Raw genomic sequence first — 22,827 nt, forward strand, 5'->3', positions numbered from 1 at the left:
AGGGGAGGTTAGAGGAGTGGACCTCTTTGGGAAATGCAATTCAAGAGAATGGCAGGCTTTATAGTTCCTCTGTCCTTTTTTGCAGCATCTGGAGGAGCAGAGGATGGGGGTTAGAGAGCGGTTAAAGGGCACTGTCCATTTATCAGTGTGGTGATTTACATGTATTTCTTTGTACTGACCGTGCTGTTTTGGGTGACGCTTCTTTATACTCAGTGTTCTTCTTCTGGAATCACATTCCTTACTTCCTTCTTCTGTCCACTTGGGGGATTTTTTTTTTTTCCACTCATCCTTCAAAATCATGGCCAAGCATTGTCTTCCTTTCTTAGAACCTTCCTTGATGACTCTGTCTCTGATGCAGAGTTGACTACTCTCTCTTTTAAAGGGGGTTAGTATTATTCCTCTTCAGTATTTCTATTATCACTGTCGTATCATACTGCAGTTTTTTGTTTTCATGCCTATCTCTGTTTTGTGTCCCTAAGGATAAGAAAGTTAACTTTACTTTCTTGGTATTCTTAGATCCAACCTTAGGTACCTAATAAATTTCTGCTGAATGAATGAGTGAACGAAAGATAAACTTGCAAATGTATATTTCTATCTTGGACCTTTCTGCCAGGTGTCAAACCCATGGACCATGAATCGAATATTGACTAAGAACTTTGGGTTAAGAGCTGTGTTTGAATCTTGGTCCTGCCAATGTTATACAGACGGCTTTGAATTTTGGAGAGATTAAATGAAATTATGTAAGATTAGCAAACATAGCAAACACCATGAGTAAATGCTAATTATTATATATGTCCAACTGCCTCCTAGACAATTCCCTTTGGATATCTTGTAGGAGTCTGAAATTTATACTGTTAAACCAAAGTTACCATTTTCCTAAAACTGAATTATTTTCCTTTGGTTAGCAAAACTAGTTTATCCACTCACTGAAACCGATAGAATTTCCAAGTCAAAGAATATACAGTTTTAAACGGCTTTAAATGACCAGCTTTTCAAATTATTCTGTAGAAATGTGGTCCAGTAAGAGCATAAGAATGGCCATTTTCCCACACCTCCCACCAACGGTGGATATTATGTGCTTTTTAATATACACCGATTGCATAGGCAAACAATGGGTTTGATCTATTGACCATTTGTATTCTTTTATGAGTTGCCTATTATGTTTATATGCCTATTATGAGATGTTTTCATATTTATTTGTGAGGGTACACATACTTTTGATATTGAAGCACCACACTGTGTTGTAATCATTGGCTTAAACCTCTCTTCTAACAGAGTACAAGCTCTTTAAAGGCTCATTCACACTGCTTTCCCAGCACCTCACCTCATTTCTTGTTCTTTGCACATCACTTAATGCATGTTTGTTGAATTGAAACTTCAGCGTACAGGAGATTGAATCCCAGAGGATTTAGATTTGTAGTATTTGAATTATTATTGTTCTATTGGGGATTTTTATTGGGGGAGCCAGGCTTCTGTTATATCAAACATTCACAGGTCATTGAGTTTCAGTAGCAGTTCTCATGAATACAAGAATAGGTCGAACAACACCAGGTTATGTTGTTATTTAGTAGTTGCTATTCATCTAGTGTTATCTGAAGTTATCTGGGCATTATGGCCTACCTGCTTAGCATCATAACTTAGTAAACTTATATGTATGAAAATGGAATACTTACTCTCTGAGCATCTAGTAACAAATCTTTGACTTGACTGTCACATGTAAGGTTGCTTATGCTAAGTCTTGTTGAGAAGATAGGAATCAATAGTCTTTTCTGTTTGCCGTAATCACATTGAACTTTCAAGAGAGAATTTCTAGTGTGTTACACTCACCACTGTAAAAAATGCATGACTGCTTCATGACTGAAGCATGAAAAAGTTTATACTGACAACTTTTGGGATATTAGCAATCAGTGACTAATCATAGCAGAGAAAAGAAAAAACTGTAGAAAGAATCACATTACCCTAATTTATTGCTTTTTGGGGGTTAGGGAGAGAATTGCTTAAGGATAGGGGAGAGCTAGGGCTTAGATGATACACACTCTTTCTTGTATATATTTTCTTTCACAGATACATTGCTTCGTTTTTGTGACTCAGCTCATGTTATAATATGACTGATAGCCTTTATTTAGGGCTTCTGTTTAAAACAACATGGTCCTGGCTTTTTCCCCCCTTCTTTTTAATTTGGAATTTTTTAACAGCACATTTGCTCAGACGATCTAGACCAGGGATTGTCAAAGCAGACTGCTGCCCAAGGGCTAGATCAACCCTTCACCTGTTTTATGAATATCGTTTTATTGAAACACAGCTATGTTCGTTCATTTATCTATCATCTGTAGCAGCTTTGGTGCTATATGGACGGAGTTGAGTGGTTGCCATGGAGACTGTGTGGCTTACAAAGCCTAAAATAATTAATGCCTGGCTCTTTACAGAAAAAGTTTGCCAATCTCTGATTTAGACTTAGTAAAATTAAAAAGTAGAGAAAAAAAGTTATGAACTCCAGTTAAGTGAGTTTGCATAGCTAAAAAGAGTACTGTAATGTGTCTGAAATTTGTATTTAAAAGGTTGCCTTGTTTTATCATGAGATTATGTTGAGTTGTTCCTTTTCTTGGAGCCCCTTCAGCAGCAGCCTGAGCTTTGCCCCCAGATAGTGACATCTTGGCTAGCCAGTCTCCAAGCTCCGTGTGGCAGCTTCTTGCCTAACAGCTGACCTCTGTGCTGTGTGTCTGAATCCCGGTAGCTAGGTGAAGAGAGCGAGCAGGTAGACCAGTGTTCTCTAGATGTGGAGACAAACAAAAGGAATAAAAATGTTGGCAGTCCCTTGGAGATCCTGTATTATACACAGTGATAAAATGTGATTTTAAAAGAAGGTTAGAGGAGAAGTGGAAAAGGCACTGAGTTTTTTTCCCCTTTATCTTTTTTTTTTTTTTTTTTTTTTTTGAGATGGAGTCTCACTTAGCTGCTCAGGATGAAGTGCAGTGGCGTGATCTTGGCTCACTGCAACCTCCGCCTCCCGGCTTCCAGCGATTCTCCTGCTTCAGCCTCCCGAGTAGCTGGGATTACACGCACGGGCCACCCCGCCCGGCTAATTTTTGCATTTTTTTTTTTTTTGGTAGAGATGGGGTTTGACCATGTTGGCCAGGCTTGTCTCGAACTCCTGATCTCAGGTGATCCACCTGCCTTGGCCTCCCAAAGTGCTGGGATTATAGGAGTGAGTGACAGTGTCCAGCCTTTTTCCCCTTTATTTAAGCAGTGGTGCTTGAGATACTAAATTCTACTTGATACACATTTTTTTTTTTTTTTGAGACAGGGTCTCACTCTGTCGCCCAGGCTGGAGTGCAGTGGTGCCATCTGGGACCACTGCAGCCTCTACCTCCCGGGTTCAAGCGATTCTCCTACCTCAGCCTCCCGAGTAGCTGGGATTACAGGCGCCTGCCACCACACCTGGCTAATTTTTGTATTTTAGTAGAGATGGGATTTCACCAAGTTGGCCAGGATGGTCTTGAACGACTGGCCTCAAGCGATCCACCCACCTCGGCCTCCCAAAGTGCTGGGATTACACGCGTGAGCCACCGTGCCTGGCTCTGATATACATTCTTGAATGTAAATATTGACATATTTTAACAATAATTTGTTGGTGATATTTGATAGTATCTTGCTGCATTTTCTTTAGTGCAAAGCATTTACTAAAAATTACTATTAGCATGATGGAAGGTCATTGTAGGGTGGAGAGAAACTTGAATATATAATGGTTATTTTAATAATTCAAAGCTATGAATTATGAATGACTTTAGATGTGGAACACATTTGTTTTATGAAAAATAATATTACCTAGAGAAATATATGTCATCATCAGTTTTTGATATGTTTTTCTCAGCTACTCTTTGTTTTCTGCAGTGGTTTTTGGTGGTAGGCTGGTAAGGGTGAACTTTCATGACCAAGCAGTTAATGTAGTAAAAATCAGGAGTCCATTCTTGACTTCTTTACGTCTTAGAGAGGCCATTGTTAATATACACAAGTTCACATAAAAGCTGTAATCTGCCAGGAAGTTGCGTTCTTCTTGTATACAGTCTTGTGTGCCACATAGTGAGATTTCAGTCAGTCATGGACTGCGTATAGATAGATGATGGAGTCAGGATTAGAATGCTGTATTTTTGCTGTACTTTTTCTATGTTTATCTACATTTAGATACACAAATACTTACATTGTGTTACTGTTGTCTGTGTTATTCAGTATAGTAACAGGCTGTGTCGGTTTGTAGCCTAGGAGCAATAGGCTGTACCATGTAGCCTAGGTATGGAGTAGGCTATACAATTATGTAGGTTTGTGTAAGTACACTCTGTGATGGTCTATACAACGACCAAGTTGCCTGACTCATTTCTTAGAATGTATCCTCGTTTTTAAGCAGCACATGACTGTACTTAGAGTATTTATAAGTTTCAGGAAGGAATTTCTAAAATTGCCAAGATCAATTATTCTAGTTTTAGTGGCTTTGAAAATATTTGGCAAAAATTAATTTAGTTTCCACATGAATATTAAGTTACATAAAAATTTTTAAAAAAATCTTCAAATATAAAAAATTATTTAATGTTAATTTTGAAGATCTTTGTATTAAATTTTTTCTGCCATAAAAATAAACTTATATAATAGGTGTTTAATATTGAAGATTTTCAAGTGTGTATCTGCTTAGGTATGATGTATATTTTCTAATTTACTTAGATCTGTTTTTTTAAAAAAATATTTTTGGTAGAATTTGCTTTTATAACTGCTTTATAATTCACATTAAAATTATTTGAAGTGTTAAAACAAGATATTACTTTTACACCTTAATAACTATTTGAATATTTTTACTCTAAATTTTCTACACTTGTTTCCTCATGTTTTGATTATTTTATTAAAAATTAAACCTATTTTATAAATTAATGTTTGAAAATCATATTCAAGCTATTGAAAATGACGTGATTTATAAGGAACAATAATTATGTTTTAATTTTGCTTTCGTTTGAACCTCCTGAGTATAAAGAATATTAATGAAGTAAGAGTAGATTAGAGTAACAGTCAGAAATAGATGAAAAGCATTCCTTGATTGCTTTTTCAAACCTTTTTTCTGACATTGAGCTTTGATATTGAGATTTTTAAATGATTTCCTGGCCAGTTAGAAATCTGTACCAGTTGGTGTCAGGTGAGGCTGAGAAACAAGTTTGGTAGCAGGAATAGTGTAAATTTCCTGGGCCCTTTGTTTGTCTTGCTTTCCCTGTCTTGGATGTTGCTTTCTGTGAAGTTGGTTGAACTGGTGAATATGCTGTGTGTAGAATAAGCTGATATGTTTAGGATACCAGAGAAGAACTAACAAACTACAGCACTGTATCTGATTCTTGTTCACTTTAATGTAGCGTAGTGTTCTCCAGCTCTTTTCTTTTTATTGTTCAGAAAGACCGAATTATTTGTTAACTTGTTTTCTGTTTAAACTTTTTTGCTGATTCTGTACTTAGTCATAGATAGTAATGTCTCTCTTCATGTTGTTTTCAGTCCTATCAGCTAGGAACTATAATCAGGGATTTCTTCTTTCTCAGCTGCAGTTTTATTTATATTAGAAGAACTTGAAATGCTGTTTTTGCTGTTCTGGAGAAAAGTAGAAAGGTGTGGTTATTTCTCTTTGGGAGTTGTGTCTAAAATATTATTCTAGCCTTTTTATTTTCAGGAATTATAGCCAGTACTTTTTTGAATATTGATATTTGCTGAGCACTTTGCTGGGTACTTGCATGGATTATTTCATGTAACCTTCACAACAACGCAGTGAAGAAGGTATTACTGTTATTATTTCCGTTTCATAAATGAGTAAACAAAAGCTTCGCAGGGACCTTAGCTCACAGAACCAGCATGCATTGGAATGAGGTTGTGGAGTTACTTAGAGGTGGATGGAAGGATCCTTGGCTTGAATTTTCCTTTCCTGAGCTTTGCCAGGATGTTGTAAATGGGCCTTGGGGATCTTGGCCCATTTCTTTGTCTTTCAGATGTTGGTGAATTTTTATAAATCGATATCCTATTTACACATTGTTGCTCCTGGTTTTGTCTGAGAAAAGTTTCCAGATAAGGACTGATTTTGAGACTTTCAATACATACTTAAGCCAGGGAAGGAAATAACCACGAGGCAGTGGTGAGTATTCTCAGCATAAATACTGGTGTTGAAGCTGTGTATTGAATACCCTCTTCCTCCGTCCTTGCCACATTACTTTGGCATTTGTCAGTAGTGAGGGCAACAATAAAGTAAATACTGCAATGCTTAATCATTTTCCTGCTCACAAATAGGCTCCTATCAAAAATTCCATTCTGAGAGGGACATTTTATAGCACTATTAACTCCTTCCTAAAGAGGTAGTGGGAAATGGATGAATCAGTTACAAAGTAACTTTAGATTCAGAATTTTCACCAGCTCTTCACTTTTGAGTTTGAACACTTGGATTCTGTATTTCAGACTTGGAAATGGTAGATTAAATGGAGGGAGGATTGGGTTTTCTGATATACTGAATTATTGCAGTTATTTAAATTAAACTGTAACAAATCATTTTTTCCTTTCTTTTAAAAAATTATTTACTTATTTATTTAGTAACAAATCTTTAGTGTCCTTCATTTCATTCAGCTCATAACCCTGAGACTTAGCTCTGTTGGCGCTTTGATATGTCTGTGGTACTTTAACCTTGAGAAATGTTAACAAAGAAATGCTTCCCTCCCTCCCCCCCTCCCACTCTCTCTCCCTCCTCCCCTACTCCTTCTGTCTCTCCCTCTCCTTGTCCTCCTACTTATAAAATTTAAGCATAGAGAAAATCTTCCCTCTGGCCCAGTTAAGCACCATAAGCACCTAATAATACCGCATCTGTTCTCAAGGTTGTAAATTAGTGCTTCTAAATGAGGTGACGTTTACGAAAAAGTAAATTTAACCTGCCTCTGAGGTTTTATCTTTTTAAAATTCATTTTGCCTTCCAAAAGGGTATATGATTTTTTGGAATTTACAGGGCAGCCATAAAACAGAATGCACAGTATGCTCTACACAGTTCGTTTCCTGTTTCTTCCTGGTCTCACTGCCCTGGTCTCTCTTTTCCTTTATCCTTCTAGTTCACTGATCTTCTACTTGCTACTATTTGAGTATCCTAGCTAGAGGTTTGAGATTTCTTCCTTTTTTTTTTGAGACGGAGTCTCGCTCTGTTGCCTGGGCTGGAGTGCAGTGGTGCGATCTCGGCTCACTGCAACCTCCACCTCCTGGGTTCAAGTGATTCTTCTGCCTCAGCCTCTCGAGTAGCTGGGATTACAGGCACCCGCCACCATGTCCGGCTAATTTTTGTATTTTTAGTAGAGACAAGGTTTCACCAGGTTGGCCAGGTTGGTCTCAAACTCCTGACGTCAGGTGATCCACCCACCTCGGCCTCCCAAAGTGCTGGGATTACAGGCGTGAGCCTCCGTGCCTGGCAGGGGTTTGAGATTTCTTAGTCACTCCATTGTTTTATGTTTTACAAACCGCGCCAACAATATTATTTCATTAATCTCATGTTACTTTCCTAGACTAGATTCTTCAGGGGACTTTTCCAGAACTCCATTGTTCACTCTTCTGAAAAGTAACTTTATGTTCTGTCATGTCATCTTTATTCTGTTCACATTCAACTTATTTTGGGCTTTTTTTTTTTTTTTTCTTTCTCTCCTGCAAGAAGTCAAGACACCTCATGATATGGTGAAAAGATCACAGACTCTAAGGCTCTTGGGTTCTGGTATTAGGAGTGTCACAACTTCAGCTTACGAGACGTTTATAAATGCCTGCTATGGCTCAGGCACTATGCAAGCTGCGGGGATGGAGAGATGCATAAGACCTGTCTCTCCCTTCAGAATGTAGTCATTTCCTCATAAGAAAATGAAGCCCTTGGACTCTGAATGTATCATCTGGCTGTGCAGTTCTGCCATTCTGGAGCACTCATTTATTTAGTCCTATAGAGTGTGTGTGTGTGCGCGCACGCATGTGTGTGTCTATGCATGTGTGTGTGTGTTTAATTTGCTTTCTTAATAATGGATCTTTTTGGTTGAATGAATTCATAGACTCATAGGATTTACCAATAAGAAGACGTTTAAAGTTAATATTGTTTAATCTGCTGTTTTACAGGTGAGGAAACAGGCCTTAGCAGTAAAGTGACTGCCCTCCTGTCACACAATTAGCGGCAAAGCTGGGAAGGAACCCAGATCTTTGATTTCTAAATCAGCACTTTTCTGTCCAAGCTGACTAATTTTCTGATTCTAAGACTTTTGCCTGAGATGTGATTCCTGGTTTCATACAGAAATCTGAAAGTATCCCACTGGTGTTGATAAGAATCGCTGTAGCGTTTAGCAGGTTAGGTCACTGACTATCAGTCAGATGCCGCCTACATATTGAAGTCTGGTTTTTGCTTTTTGGAGCATATGAAAGAAGTATCTGACATTTTTTTTTTTCTGTCCTTAAGGATTTTGAGAACTGAGTTGAATTTATGAAAAATTAACCTAACCAGAATTTTTGTTTTTTTCTTTCTTTCTTGTTTCTCTTTAGATCTTGTGCCCTCTACCTCCCCATTAAAAATACCTTGATTACTTTACTTATACTACTATTAGGCAAACATTAATTGATCCACAGTTGTGTCCCCAGCATGAGTGTTAAGGATGTCGAATCAATTTCAGTTTTCCAGGAATGTGCTGCCCATGGGGTGCAGTTTGAGATGATGAACCATCCAGTGTGCTTTAGTGCGGTGATTCTCAACCAGGCCAATTTTGCCCCCCACGGAACATGAGTCAATGTCTGAAAACATTTGTTGTTGTCACAACTGGGGGCAGGGTGGGGGTGGTACTGCTGGCATCCTGGTGAACAGAGACTGGAGATGCTAGGAGAGATCCCACCCCACTGCACTGACTCCCGTGACAAGAATGATCTGACCAGAAATGTCAGTAGTGTCAACACGGAGAAACCTAGGTACAGGGTGTAATAATTGCTATATTCAAAACAACTACCACGTTTGTAGTGTTTTCTGAGCCTGGCTGTGTTCTGTGGTCGAGATGGACATACATTACTATTACCCCTAGCTAGGTTTATGGGTTTGGGAAGGCTGAATTGCACCCTGATGTCAGTTAGAAGGAGGAGGGAACAGGCACAGAGAGCTGGGGGGATGGTGTGTGCCACCACTTGGAGGTGACAGTTAGGGACATTTGGGGAAATGCAGGCTGCTCATTATGGTGAAAGCTAGAAGGTGAGGGAGCAAGAAACTCCAGAAGAGGCTATGGAAATTGCAGAGTGGAAGCTGGAAAATGGATGGCGTTGTACGACATTCTGAGGCACCTGGTTTTTGTTTCAAGGCTGTAGAAAACCAAAAATGGTTTTCATGTTTGGGTTTGTCTGTTTTGGAAGAGTACTTCAGTGGGTTCAAGAAGAACTCATTGGAAGGAGGCAACTGGAGATAAGTTAATTAGGAGGCTGTTGCAGCCATTTCATGTAGATTGAGTCAGGGAAGTGAAAGTAGGGATGGAAATATAAATAGTTGAATTTCAGAGATATTGGTGAGGTTGATTGGTTTGGGTGCCAAAGAAGGGGGGAGTTAGGGTCAGGTCATTGATTGTCGAGGAGGGCAAGCATAGATAAAGCACATGCGCCCCTGCCCCAGAGGGAGGTATGTAAATCTTGTCAGCAGTGCCTGCTTCTAGCTTCAAGCCCAGCAAATGAGGGGATGTCTCTCTTTTCCATCAGCTCTGGACAAAGCCTATGGTCTGAAGGTTAAGCCAGCCGTTGCAGCACATTGGCACACAATGGGGGAGAGAAGACAGGGTTGCTGCAATAAAATCTGATAAAAAGGAGGCGAGAAGGGACATATCCACAGATACTGTGTTCCATCCCGTTGAATGAGAATTGCAAGACTCCTGCACACTAGCTGTGGTGTGGACTCCCGAGTTGGCCAGGTTGGCTGCTTTTGGTTTTGTTCTCTGAGAAGATCTCCCTTGTCCAGTGTCCTTTGTGGCTCATCTGGGATGGGTGTATAAGTCATCTTTCAGCTCAGATGTCGTCTCCTCAGAGAGCTTTTCTCTGATGTCTGAGTAGAAAGTAGGCATCCAGTTTTTAATCGCCTTGTTGGAGCTAGGGATAGGGCGTGTGTTAGTTATCTGCAGCATTCAGTTCATTTACGTGTTGTACTTTTTGTGCCTCTGTTATGCTGGAATGTAAGGTCAGGAGGGTGGGAGGGGCCTTGGCTGATGTGTTCAGTCTGAATCTCTAATACCTGGAATGGTATCTGGCTCAGGATGTTGTTTGAAAGAATGAGGAAATGAATGAGAGAGGAGAATAAAATGCGGAAGGAGGAACCGGTTTTTAAATTTTGTTGTCTGTGTTTTGGTGGGGAAAGGACATTGAATTCAGTTTTGGATATGAGTTTTAGAAACATTGATATTAAATATAGACAGGAACATAGGCTTGTCAATAGGCCATTAAACATACAATAGGCACAGATGTCCAGCTGGCCATTAAACATGCAAAGTGAAGCTCAGGGAAATTACAGTAAAGGTCGCTAACATGTACTGAGCTTTGCCATGTGCCAGTCTCTGTTCTTAGCACTTTACTGATCTTAGTAAAGTGGAGCTATCAATTTATGGAAGCAGAAGCTGAAGCTATTGAGTGGTCATGTCCAGAGGGGGTGCATGAGAATTAAATAGGGACAGAATCCCGAGGCACAGCAGCGTCTGAGAGGTGAATCAAGAAAAAGGCACAAGATCCTAGGGAACACTGGTGTTTAAGGGATGAATGAAGAAAGTGGTGACTCTTTGAAGAAGCAGCTACAGAGCCAGGAGGGTTGGGGTGAGGGAAATCTGGGAGAGTGTGGTGTGTCTGAATCCAAGGAGGAAGGAGGGATTCCTGGATGTCTCAGAGATCTGAAAAGTGGCCGTGGTCTTCTGGATCGAATAAATGATGTTGGGAAGAGTTGTTTCAGGAAACCCTCCGGAAAGGAAATAGGTTGAGGGTTTGAGAATTTCAGGTTGCTGTCAGGAAGGAGCTAGTAGAGAGGGAGAGTTTGGAAATGCAGTGGAGGGAGAACATTGGTGCTGCCTGACTGCTGGGGAGGTGGGGGTTGCTGGCAACTGAAGTGTTTGATAGAGGAACATTCTCAGACATAGATTTTAGTTTTTTTTTTTTTTTTCCTGTAGAACCTTCTGATTTCCTTGTTCTGTAATTTTCCAACGGATCAAGAGGCTATTGAACTGTACAGGCTGCACGTTGCTTCCCTAGTTCATTGTCAGTGAAAGAGCTGGGGACAGTAGGGCCTTGTCGGCTACAGCCACTGACTCAACAGCAAGGACAGAGGTTCTGCGTTCCTTGCTTTACCTTCTTTCACTGGCATCAGCTGTTAGTTTTGTTTTTCCAGGTTACCTTGGCTTCCCATGGTTGCATTTTCACTGATTTCCCCTAAGCCTAGAATTCTGGTGGCACAAAAGCTATCTTTCACAAGTAGTCAGGCTATCAGTAGTTGAGATGGCGCAGTAATGTCTGCAACCATTTAATAAAGAAAACCTAAATTACATCTCCATCTTATAAAATTGAAACTGCATCAACTTTTGTTTTTTCTAGTGACAGGTATTGGCTTTCTGGTTGGGAACATAAAGCTAGTGTTTTTGGAATATGCTTTCCAAATATAAAATGTGTCTTAGTTTCCTGATAATGTGGATTCTGAAACTTTTTATCTTGCTTTAGATTTTATGAATTTGTATCTAGTTTTAACATGCCCATAGATAATGGAGCCAGGTAACATAGACTAAGTACTTAAAAACAAGTGCGTTTCTCTTTGTCACATTTGAAAGAAAATATATTTTATGGAAATAATTAAAAAACTGACTTGGTTATTTGAAAATAGTTTCTCATAATTGTCATTATATACTCTGAAGCCTAAGATGTTCTTTCGTTTGATAATCTGTTTAAAAAAGTTTACAAAAATAGTTACCTGTAGGTTTTTGTTTTATAACTAGCCTCCTCCATCAAAGTTAATAGTTATGCTTTCAGTGAAGTGAAGAGTCGTCAGCAGAGTATCCTGACTAGATATTTGATTCTTGCTGAAGCAAAACTGCCTTGCAAATCTGGGAAAGGCTAGATAGGGAAGATGGATGGTTTAGGAGGCGAGGCATATTTGTACAGTGTCCTATAAGGTGGTAACATTTGGAACTCAGATTTTCAGTAACTCCATAGAGTTACGTGACGGATGCAGAAGCACATAGCTCCCTCAATGATTCAGCCTGTTGGCATTTCTTAGCTTTTTGTCATCAAGATTTCTTTACACTCTTAAAATTTATCGAGGACCCCAAGAAGCTTAATATTTGCTATATTACAGATTAAAAGTGATAAAATTGAAAATATAAATTCATGAAAAATACCAAAAATAAATTCATTATAAGGAGCATATATTTATGAAAAATAATATTTTACAACATCATGAAAAAATATCATTGCTGTGTATTTTTGTCAATCTCATTAACATCTGGCTTGATGAAAGACAGCTAGATTCACAAATGTGCTTCTGCATGCAGTCTGCCATTTGGACTATTTCACTGTAAGCCATGAGAGAATGAGAGTAAAAAAGACAACTCATATTTTAGTAGTATTAGGAAAACATTTTTGAACTCATGAACTCCTGAGAGGATTTCAGGGACCTCTTGGCAGGAGTTGAGTGGGAGGGGGATCCCTGGACTACACTTTGAGAACCACTGGACGAAGCTATATATGTTTCTTGATGACCATTTCCTTGGTTTCCTTTCTTCTGCCCCTTGGGGCCTGGTAAAATATTCTTTATGTTGACTCCTCCAATGTGTTTACTGATTTAAATTTCCTCTATAAAATTCCAGGGGAAGGAACCATCCAGTGAATCAGGCCTTTACTTCCCTGTCACGATGCCTTTCCCCTTAATTAGTCATGCTGTAAGAATCTATCTCACTCCTTTGACTCAGCCGCCATAGAGGTGCCACCAGACTCTTTTTACGATGCCTGATGACATTGTAGACTGGTTACAAATCAAGATAAGTTGTTCAGGAAAAAAATACTCCCTTTTCAGTACAAAGAATTCTAGGAAGTCTTGGAGGTTGCTGGGAGAAAGAAACTAGAATTGTTTCCTAGAAACGGAGTGGAAAAGTCTTTGGAGAAGTTTTTGGGGGCCTCGCTGGCACATGGGATCCACTCTGCTCTCCAGGAAGCGTGTGCCGTCTTCTAGTACGCATTTCTGCACCAAGGCAGTGGCAGGTGGCCCGCAGAGTGAGTGGGAAGCAATAATCAGCTCTCCAAGTAACAGCATTTTCATTTGCTAAATGCTATGTTAATGTTCTCCAAACTGATGGTAGAATTATACAAACTTAAGCTGAAAATATGCATACTGTTCATATTAAGTTTTCAGACTTCTGATAAAATGTAGGTAAATAATATCAAAAAGTATCTTAAAAATTACACAGCAAATTTTGTATAGAACAAATATGTGTACAACTGACATTTACATTGGAACAATTTTATTAGCTACGTCAGAAAAATGCCTGCATGAGTATAGTAGCATAAAAACGGTTGCTTTTGCATTTACCTTGCAAAGAAATGGAAGCAGCAACATTTTAAAAAGAGCATGAGTTTGTGTGCTTTATCTGAATGAGTAGTGGCATTTTCTAACTGCTTGCCTCTCGGGCACGTAAGTCATCATGGTACATTCTTACTAATAGACTTTGAACTTCTCTCTCTGTCCTTTTCTTCTGGGCCGTATATTGCCGCCTTTAGCGCTTCAGCATGGAAGGGATCTCAAATGTCATTCAGAATGGCCTCCGCCACACCTTTGGAAATTCAGGTGGAGAGAAACAGGTGCTCGGTTATCCTTATTTTCCTCATTCTCTGCTTTTTCATTTCCTGTGTAAGTGAAGATCCTGAAAGCTGGTAGTTTTACTAATTTACTAAGACCATTGCTTAAAGAGAGAAATAAAAGTTTATTATAAAAGTTCATTATGTTTATAGTCTTGATAATGAACAAAATTTCCCTTTGAGGAAAAAGCATTTTTTCAAATTGGACAGTAGATTAAATGCATTCTTAATACATGTTTTAGAGCTCCATTTCTCACTCTTAGTTTTAAACAAACAGACATTAACATTTTAACATATTGTATTGCATGTGTAGGAAATCTGCTTGTGAAAATAACTAAACTAAAATATGTGACTCTAATTCTAAAAGTCTAAGAAGCAAGATGTCATTTTTGGGGGAGGAAGGCCAGAGGTTGGTACGTTTGAGACTAGAGTTCTAGGTCAAAAATATGTATAGAGTATATCTTACCTCCTTTAAGTGAAATTCATGTGTTTTTAAGGTGTATTGCATAGTCAGCCAACTCAAGTTGTCTGCCAAACGAAGCATGAGACATTATTTATACAAGATTATACATAGATATGAATGTATAATCAAGTATCTAGCAATTTGCTTTTGATTCACATTTTTGTATACTGATTGAAGGAATATCACCAACATGAGAAACGTTCACATGAATGGGTATGCTTCAAATTACCTTTCGCTATATGAAATTTTCACCTTCAAAGAGAAAGCTCTTTAAGTTAGCTCTTCTGTGCAGACTAAGAAGGTGTACAAAATGTAGCTTGTAGGAAGTTTAGCAAAAGAATGCCTAGATCAAATGCCTGGAGTTTTTACTGAAGGTAGTTATGTGTTTCTCAAAAAGGGGGATCATTCCTATTAAAGAGGGAAGGTTCACACAGACATCTGCAGCTCATCAGTGAGCTCCATGAAGGGCTGTTTGAATTTTGGTTTTCATTCCGGTGCCTCTCACCTCTCTCAACCTCACAAGAAGGCAAGGAATCTTCCAGACTCCACTGAGTGGAGCAGGGAGGTCTGAAAACGCAGCCAGGTAGCCAGAGAGCGGGCCAGGGCGCAGCCTCCTGCTGCCTCTCCAGGTTGCCTGACACGTGCAGAGTGAAGCCAGGAGGACATCATTTCTGGCCTTTTGTTGTTGTTCTTTCCAAAGAAACATTCGATTATACAATTGGGCATCACCTGCAAGAAGTCTACATCAAAAAGATGGTGGAACATTTAGGTGCCTCCAAGATTGAACTATGCAGTTTTACCAGTTTTCTGGACTTAGGGATCCAGTTATTGTAAAGCAGCTTTCTTTATCCTGTTTTTCAGTTATGGGCAGGATAAGATCACTCAATGAGGATTAGAGCTGAGATTTAGGGCACGAGGTTAAATCATGGGTGGAGCTAAAGAGATTCCAGGTGAAAACCACTGGCTTTCTATATGAGCACATGTGAAATGCATGGAACTATTTTTTTGGTGGGATGGTAAGAGTAGGAGAATCTGGACAATCATTTATGGATCATGCTTTCATGGGATTAGTTATAAGACATGGCGCTGTTACTTGTGAGCCTTTACAAGTAGTGAACTAGGAAGTTTGTGTCAATTTCAGACATGAATTTTCATTATTCATTTCCCCTTAGGCCATTCTCTACTTTTACTTTTCTCCTTTAATACCTAAAAACGTTTATAATGACTTACCCAATAATTTAAAATAATAGTAATAACGCATTTCTAAAATGATTTAAGTGTGTCTTTGTTAGCTTCTGCAAGAAGCTAGTGTGTGTTTTTCAAAGTTGTCATGTTATATATGTGGACCATTTGTTCAACCAGAATAAAAATGGTCTGAAACAGAATTATTTTGCTGTTGGAAATTACTTTCTTGTGCAGAACTATTAAAACTATGTTTTTAGTTTAAATTGCTATTTTTAAAATGTGTTGAAAAATATGCAAAGAGAATGTGAGATAATACTTTAAAAACGAACAAATTGAGTAAATCATCCTCAGACTTAGTCCTATGAAATTTTCAATAACTGAAATGCAAAGAAGTGGTTGTTTCTGTTGACACTAGGTTTGTGTGAAGCAAATAGAGATGGGCCAAAAAAAAAAAATGAGCTCCATCTGAGATAGTAAGATACCTTTATTCCCATACAATACCTGGGTTTTCATTACCAAAGTAGCTTATGTTTTTATATTATGAAATAGACCTTCTAGTAACAGTATCAAATTTTTTGGAGATAAGGTAATTCCGATTTAAGTGACATATTTTTTTTTTTTTAACTTGGCAGTATTTGACTACAGTCATTCCTTATGAGAAGAAAAACGGACCACCATCTGTTGAAGATCTTCAAATATTAACAAAAAGTGAGCAAAGACAAAATGAAACTATTACCTGATTTACTTTTGCTGATCAGTAAACACCTGACTTTAATTGGCTGATTTTGTTGTTAGTGTTTTGTCAATTTAGGATGTAAATGATGCATATAATTATTTTTATAAGAATGAAGCCAACAATGGCTGTGACATTGAATACAACAGTAACTCTAGTGTTGATTTGTAGTTTTTCTGTTTTTCTGACCTTGTGAAATATTTATGAGCTAAACTTTTGGGAAGAAGCATAACCTGAATCTCCATCATCTCTTACGTGTTTAAGAACGTATCCATTTATCATAAATAAAATTCTTCAAGGATCTTATATATCTATGACTGTCAGTAACTGAATAGGAAGGATTTAGGGTAAACACTTTTTTTCTTATGTATGTAGAACCCAAGGGAGTAATTATAGGTAGAACATAAATTGACAGTGATGTTTTAAGAACATGCGTTCAAGGCCGGGCGCGGTGACTCACGCCTGTAATCCCAGCACTTTGGGAGGCTGAGGCGGGTGGATCATGAGGCTAGGAGATCGAGACCATCCTGGCTAACACGGTGAAACCCCGTCTCTACTAAAAATACAAAAAATTAGCCGGGTGTGGTGGCGGGTGCCTGTAGTCCCAGCTGCTGGGGAGGCTGGGGCAGGAGAATGACGTGAACCCAGGAGGCAGAACTTGCAGTGAGCCGAGATCGCGCGCCACTGCACTCCAGCCTTGGCGACACAGCGAGACTCCATCTCAAAAAAAAAAAAAAGTACATGCATTCATTCAGTAAATATTTGGTGAAGGCCTACTCTGTACCAGGCCATGATCTGGGCACTTGGGATACTTTAGTGAACAAAGCAGACAAAAATAATCCACCTTCAAGGGGCTTGCATTAAAAAAATTGTTAGATTTAAATATATATGATACTGAGTATCTCTTATGATAGCCACAAATGAGCACTGAATTCTGGTTCTATCCCTGTTATTTTCAGGGATATCCTTGGAAGTTACTTACTCTCTTTTGCTCACATTGAAACAGTAGCATAAAAAATATTTGTTCTATTTACTTCCCAGTAAATAGATTAATGTATGTATGATTTCGGCTAAGTTACTATCAATTAGCCTTGTTGTCACTGCCATTAAAATGAAGGGCTTGAATTTTGCTGATCTGTTAGGTCTTTGTGATGGTAAATATTTGTGATACTTGCTAATTAGGGGGGAACCAAATGAAAGAACATCACATGGATGAGTATTGATGACGATATTTATTTTGGAAATTCAAGATATGGAGGAATGGGCATGGAAAACCTAAGAGTAGAAGCAAGTGTCATATTTCTTAGCTCCCTGCCTGCTAACTCGGAGCTTTTATTCTTTCCTTTGGTGAATAATTCTTTAAAAAGTTTGATATTTAAATATGGATAAATCAAGTGATGCCAGCCAGTCTGAAATAAAAAATCAAGAGATTAACTGGGTAGCCAGCCCTCTTATTTTCAGGAAGAACTTCTGAAGTTATGCGTGTCCAAGATCACACAGGGGGATGGTTAATTACAGAGCTGGGTCTCTTAATTCCCAGGAAATGATACTTTTAATGATGCTGGTTTTTGGTATGTGATTTTATATAGAAGTTAGAAAAAATTTTAAACATGATTGGAAGCAGAAATACTGAACATGGTAGCCCTCTAAAGAAGGGAACATAAATAAATATTGCTTATAAGCCAGGAATTACTGGCAGGCCTCCGCTTCTCAGATCAAGAGCAAATACTTCGTTGGTCAAACTAAAGTCATCATCTAATTCCAGCATCGAGATGTCTTTATAGGTTGATACAGTTTGGAATCTTTGGACATATTCGGGTCCAAAGCTCCTTTTCTTTCCAAAAGAAGAGCCCTGTGGAGACAGTCACAGTGTTTATGGATGTATAGTCTTCCTCCTAAAAGCTATTAAGGGATTCTGGGTGTAATAATAATAGTAATAGAAACTTTAATAATATTAGTAGTGTTAGTTACAGTTAATACATAGCACGTACTATGTGCCAGGCACTATGATAGGACTTTTGTATCTGAATTAGTAGCTTAGTCCTCATTCACAAACCTTTGAGATGAAATCTAATTATTATTCTCATTTCACAGAGGAAGAGCTTGGTACAAAGGTGGTTAAGTAGCTTGCTCCACATCACACAATTAGGAAGTGGCAGAGCCAGGGTTTAAACCCAGGAAGGCTGACTTGACAGTTACACTGTTTTGCCTTGTCGTATGGGTGGGGAAAAACAGTGAAATATTTTTACCAGGATGCTCGGGAGAAAATTTGAGTGGGCAAACTCTGTTGAAGTATAATATTTGTGAGTTTATCTCGACCTGAATGATCTAGCTTAAAAAAGAAAAACATTATACTAGGTGGCTGTTTTTTCTCTTTTAGTTTTTACTTAGAAGATAAAATTGTCCAATTAGGATGAGGTTAATTCTCCCAGGTTCCTCCCCTAGTGCAGAGGCGGCGACAGCCAGGCGGATGCCAGGTGCTGCTTCCTGGAAGTCTGTTCTTTATTTGGGTGTTTTCTTTGAAAATTTCAAGGAGTCCGACAGATATGCTTGTTGAGGGTATAGCTAACTTTCCCTTTCTCTGAGAGTTTCTCTAGTTTGCTTGATCTGCAGCACTGAGGTCCTCTTGTTGCACCGAGTTCATTGAGGTGCAGGTTACCGTAACCCACTTTCCAGTATTATTATAGAGCGAGGCTCCTTGTAAATAACCCGGTTCCTCTTTTTCGCCTCCACTGTTTGGAAATTTTAAAACAGGGAAGTAACTCTCAGGTAAGCAGGAAATTCTTACCTAAAATAAATTCCTGTAAACTTACTCCACTAAAATAAATTATTGGGCCTTTATTGTTGTATTCCTTTATCAGGAAAATCACCTGTAATTTGCATGAGTCAGTTATATCCTATAATTAAGGAAGATGAAGGCCATAATGATTGAAATTAAATAATATTTTTGATCTGGATTTTTAATCGTTGTCTTTTCCCCCTTTTCTGTTTTGCAGTTCTTCGTGCCATGAAGGAGGACAGTGAAAAAGTTCCGAGCTTGTTAACTGATTATATTCTGAAAGGTGAGTTTTATAATGGTATAGGTGCGATGGCCGGGAGGTTTGGATTAGTCAGAAAATACATCGTCTTGCTAATACATTAGATAGTAACTTCCCAATGCACAACTTTCATTAATCTTGTTATGCAGGGTGAGGATTAGCTACATGACTGACTTCTGTCAACATTATATATTACGGTTTTATGAAATTTAACTTTTATTGGAGGTTTTGGGCTGGAAATAATCTCCACAGCTAAACTATAAACATCGAGGGAGGTAGTAGAAGAAAATGAGTGAGATGGCGCCATAATCATGTGGGTATCAGATGTTGGCAGGTTGGCACTGGGAAGCTTGAGAAGGGTGGTCTCTGTCATCTTGAGGACAGTGGAGAGGAGGAGGACAGATCATTAGTGAGGATGGATGAAGGAAGTCACATCTGTGAGCAGTGCCAAAGGGAATACGAAAGGGACTGATGTAAGGCACAGGGAGGGAAGCGGGGAAATAAAAAGAATGGACTTTCATAAACCCAGGACAGTGAAACACCAGCCACAAATCTTAGAGGCAAGATGAGGCTCACACAGGATGGGAATATTGATGAGGCAAAAGAAGAGAGAGAGGTTGAGTTACTTTGCTGAGGAAAGAGCAAAATGTGGATGATAAAGAAGGGACGGAAGAACTTTAGAAGCAAAATTAATACTTTTCAATGAAATATTTTTTAAAGTAGCAGGTATTCAGAGACCAGATTTTGAAAGCATCACGGAATACATCTTGTAGTGTTTGATCAAATTTTGAGAGCAATCCTCTTTTAGTAACAGTCTTCTTTGGGTTCTTTCTCTTCTCCATTAAAGTTAGCTGAGCACAAGGAAGATGAAGATTTCTGAGACATTAGAAATCTCAGATGGACTTTTCTTAAACCATAGTGTCTTGAAAGGGGAACCTCGGTAGTATACTCAGGGTGCTCAAAGTGAATCACACGTTTCACTTTTAAGAGTCTTGATGCTGTAAGAGCTAAGAAGCATGAGCTAGCCATTAGTGGGTTAACACCGGGGTAGAACAGACTTGAGTTGACATCATTTTTAAAAATAAGCTGTTTTTCTGATGGAGGATTTTCTCCCTATTAAATTCTGATTTTTTTTTTTTTAAATACCTGACATCTTTGTTTGCTTTTGTGTTGTGCTAGCATTGGTATGAAAGCTGGATTGTTCTGAGGTTTGTTCTTCTAGATGTGAAACAGGAATGAGATGAACATAAAGAACATGTCTTAAATTTTAATTATAGCGGGTCCCTACGGCTCTGTGAGGGCCAGAGATACAATGAGCTTCTGAAGCGTTCTCTAGCTGTGTTAGCGTTTAACTGCATGGAAGGATGTTATGACCCAAAGAACAGAGTCCTCTGAGGGAAAATGATTTTTAATTCTTTACTCTGAAAACCTAGGACTGTAATTGTGAACCTACCTATACCGCATGCCTTAGGGAAGCAGCACCCATCTAATTCTGCTCCTCATGCTCGGGCCGCTGGCTCCTGTCTGTAAGCCCAGTTCTATCTATACTGTACCTGCTTCTGATGCGCGCTGTCTGTGTGCATGTGTTGTGGTTTCGTCTTGGCTTTGTATTGTGAGGACTGGGTGGAAAAGCAGCGAGGATTCAGACTACAGCAGAGACTGTAGTAGAGAAAACGAAGACGGGAGTGTCATGCGGAGATGTATTTAAGTGTGTGGGAAGGTGGTGAAGTGGGGGTCATTGAAAATGCTCTTTTCCACCCATCCTGAAAGTTCACCGCTGGTTAACTGTTCCTTCTCCTTGGGGGCCAGTCATAGGACACTTGGCCTGGGAGGGGGATATTGCTCAAGGGGGTAATACTCCTTCCCCTTTTTTGGCTAGTTTGTTGTTGTTTTAACAGATGAGTGTGGCTTGGCTGCCTAAATACACCATCTTAGTTTAAATGCAAACATCCGAAGTGAAAGAAGGTAGAAAAGTGGTCTCATTTGGGCCTGAGAAAGGGAGTAGGGTGGGCACTGTCTGTGCTAATCGAACTTCTCCTTCTCACACCTGCTTAATGACCCCACTGCAGCCTGCCGCCACTGCCGCCTTGAGGGTAGGACCCAAGGCTCATTCTGAAGTAATGTACGCGTGGCTGCTGCCGTGCTGATCCTAGTTAGGAATAAAAATGTGTGCAGAAACTTGCACCCTTCTTTGACTTCCCTAGGGAGCCTGTTTGCTGTGTCGCAAGCCTCATGGTATAGGGCAAATGTTAGGGGCTTCTTTCTCCAAGTGGTACCCTAAGAGACATGGCCTTTTGGTATCTCATTTCTGGGAAATTCTGTGTGTTGAGAGAACTCATCCTTGTTGGGTATAGCCTCTTAAAACCTTTAAGAAATTGCTACTATCGATCTTTGCATTAACATTTAGTTCTCATTAATGTTTTTAAATGTACATGTAAAATGTATGTTTTGTGTAAATGTATACAAAATATACATTTTTACCTAAAAGTTCTCTTTTCCTTCTAGTTCTGTGTCCTACATAGAGCAGCAACTTTATCTACGGTGGGCTCCGAGCTAGATTTCCTACAGCATTGTTCTGAAAGCTGGCTACCATTACCTTCTTGCTATTGGAAACTCAGCACATTTGAACTTGGGTTTGATTTAGTATTAACAGATCTTGACTTCACTAATTCTTTATATTATAGAACCAACGGAAATATGGGCACTTTTTTGAATTCTAGAGATGGTTTTTGTTAAATCTACTAATAATTATGAACTGTTCTCTTAGTAGAGTAAGAGAGTAATATTAATTGTGCATGTGCAGTTATATTTCTCATTAACTGACAGTATGCCCATTTGTTTTTATGGCTTTCTTATCTAAAGTGCACTGATGAACTAGATTAAAGCCTTGGGAGATTTATACTATAAATTCAGTGATGGCAAGAACCAACACTGATTTTTGTGAGAATTGTCAGTATAAATATTACCTACCAGTATTGTTCAGAGAGACTGAAACATAATAAACTCGGGCTGCTCTTGAAGAAGCAAAACCAGAATATGCATTACTTTGGCTTAATACTTAGTGAACATTGGAAACTGTTGGTGATGATGGATTTTGTTGCTTGCTGCTTGTTTAACCATTGGTCAAATTTTAACCATTAAATTGCCATTCACTTTTAGAATCTTGTACTGTTTAACTTTTGATTTTCAAATGTTCTGCTTCAGGTGTCTTTGAAGAATTGTACTTTAAAAGTTCGTATCCTCTGAGGTGCTTGACAAAGTGTACACTGCAGAATTGCCCATTCTCATTACGGTGTCGTATTTTATTCATGCCTGTGTGTTTTAAGTATGAATTCTAGATACAGCTACTTATGGATTCATCAATATCATGAGGACTTTTGCTGGTTCCAATCAAATCAATGGCATTTAATAAATTTTTTAAGAAGTAAAAATATGTTTGAGAGCCTTATATTTGGGATTTCTGTGTTCTATTTTTTTTTCGTTACAGTACTAGATTCTTTCCCTTAATTCCACACAGAGCCCATTGCTACAGTGTGTGAGCAGATGAAACC

At 38.8% G+C, this 22,827-nt stretch overlaps 1 protein-coding gene across 6 annotated transcripts in view; it reads left to right on the top strand.

Moving 5' to 3' along the window:
* Positions 1–22,827, top strand: part of FEZ2 (fasciculation and elongation protein zeta 2) — a 69,810-nt gene that overhangs the window by 21,570 nt on the left and 25,413 nt on the right. For 2 of the 6 annotated variants that reach the window (XR_007718659.1, XM_050753382.1), the window contains exons 6-8: positions 13,780–13,860; positions 16,138–16,213; positions 19,235–19,300. Coding sequence is in view for 5 of the 6 variants with exons in the window: in XM_050753382.1 (XP_050609339.1) it covers positions 13,780–13,860; positions 16,138–16,213; positions 19,235–19,300 (223 nt within the window). In the remaining variant the exon portion in view is untranslated. Of the gene's footprint in view, positions 1–13,779; positions 13,861–16,137; positions 16,214–19,234; positions 19,301–20,455; positions 20,485–21,781; positions 22,708–22,827 lie in introns of those variants that run through there. The other 4 variants (XM_050753384.1, XM_050753383.1, XM_050753386.1 and 1 more) reach the window with 4 other exon arrangements.

Source organism: Macaca thibetana, chromosome 13 (assembly GCF_024542745.1).
Source record: "Macaca thibetana thibetana isolate TM-01 chromosome 13, ASM2454274v1, whole genome shotgun sequence".
Taxonomy (NCBI): Eukaryota; Metazoa; Chordata; class Mammalia; order Primates; family Cercopithecidae; genus Macaca; species Macaca thibetana.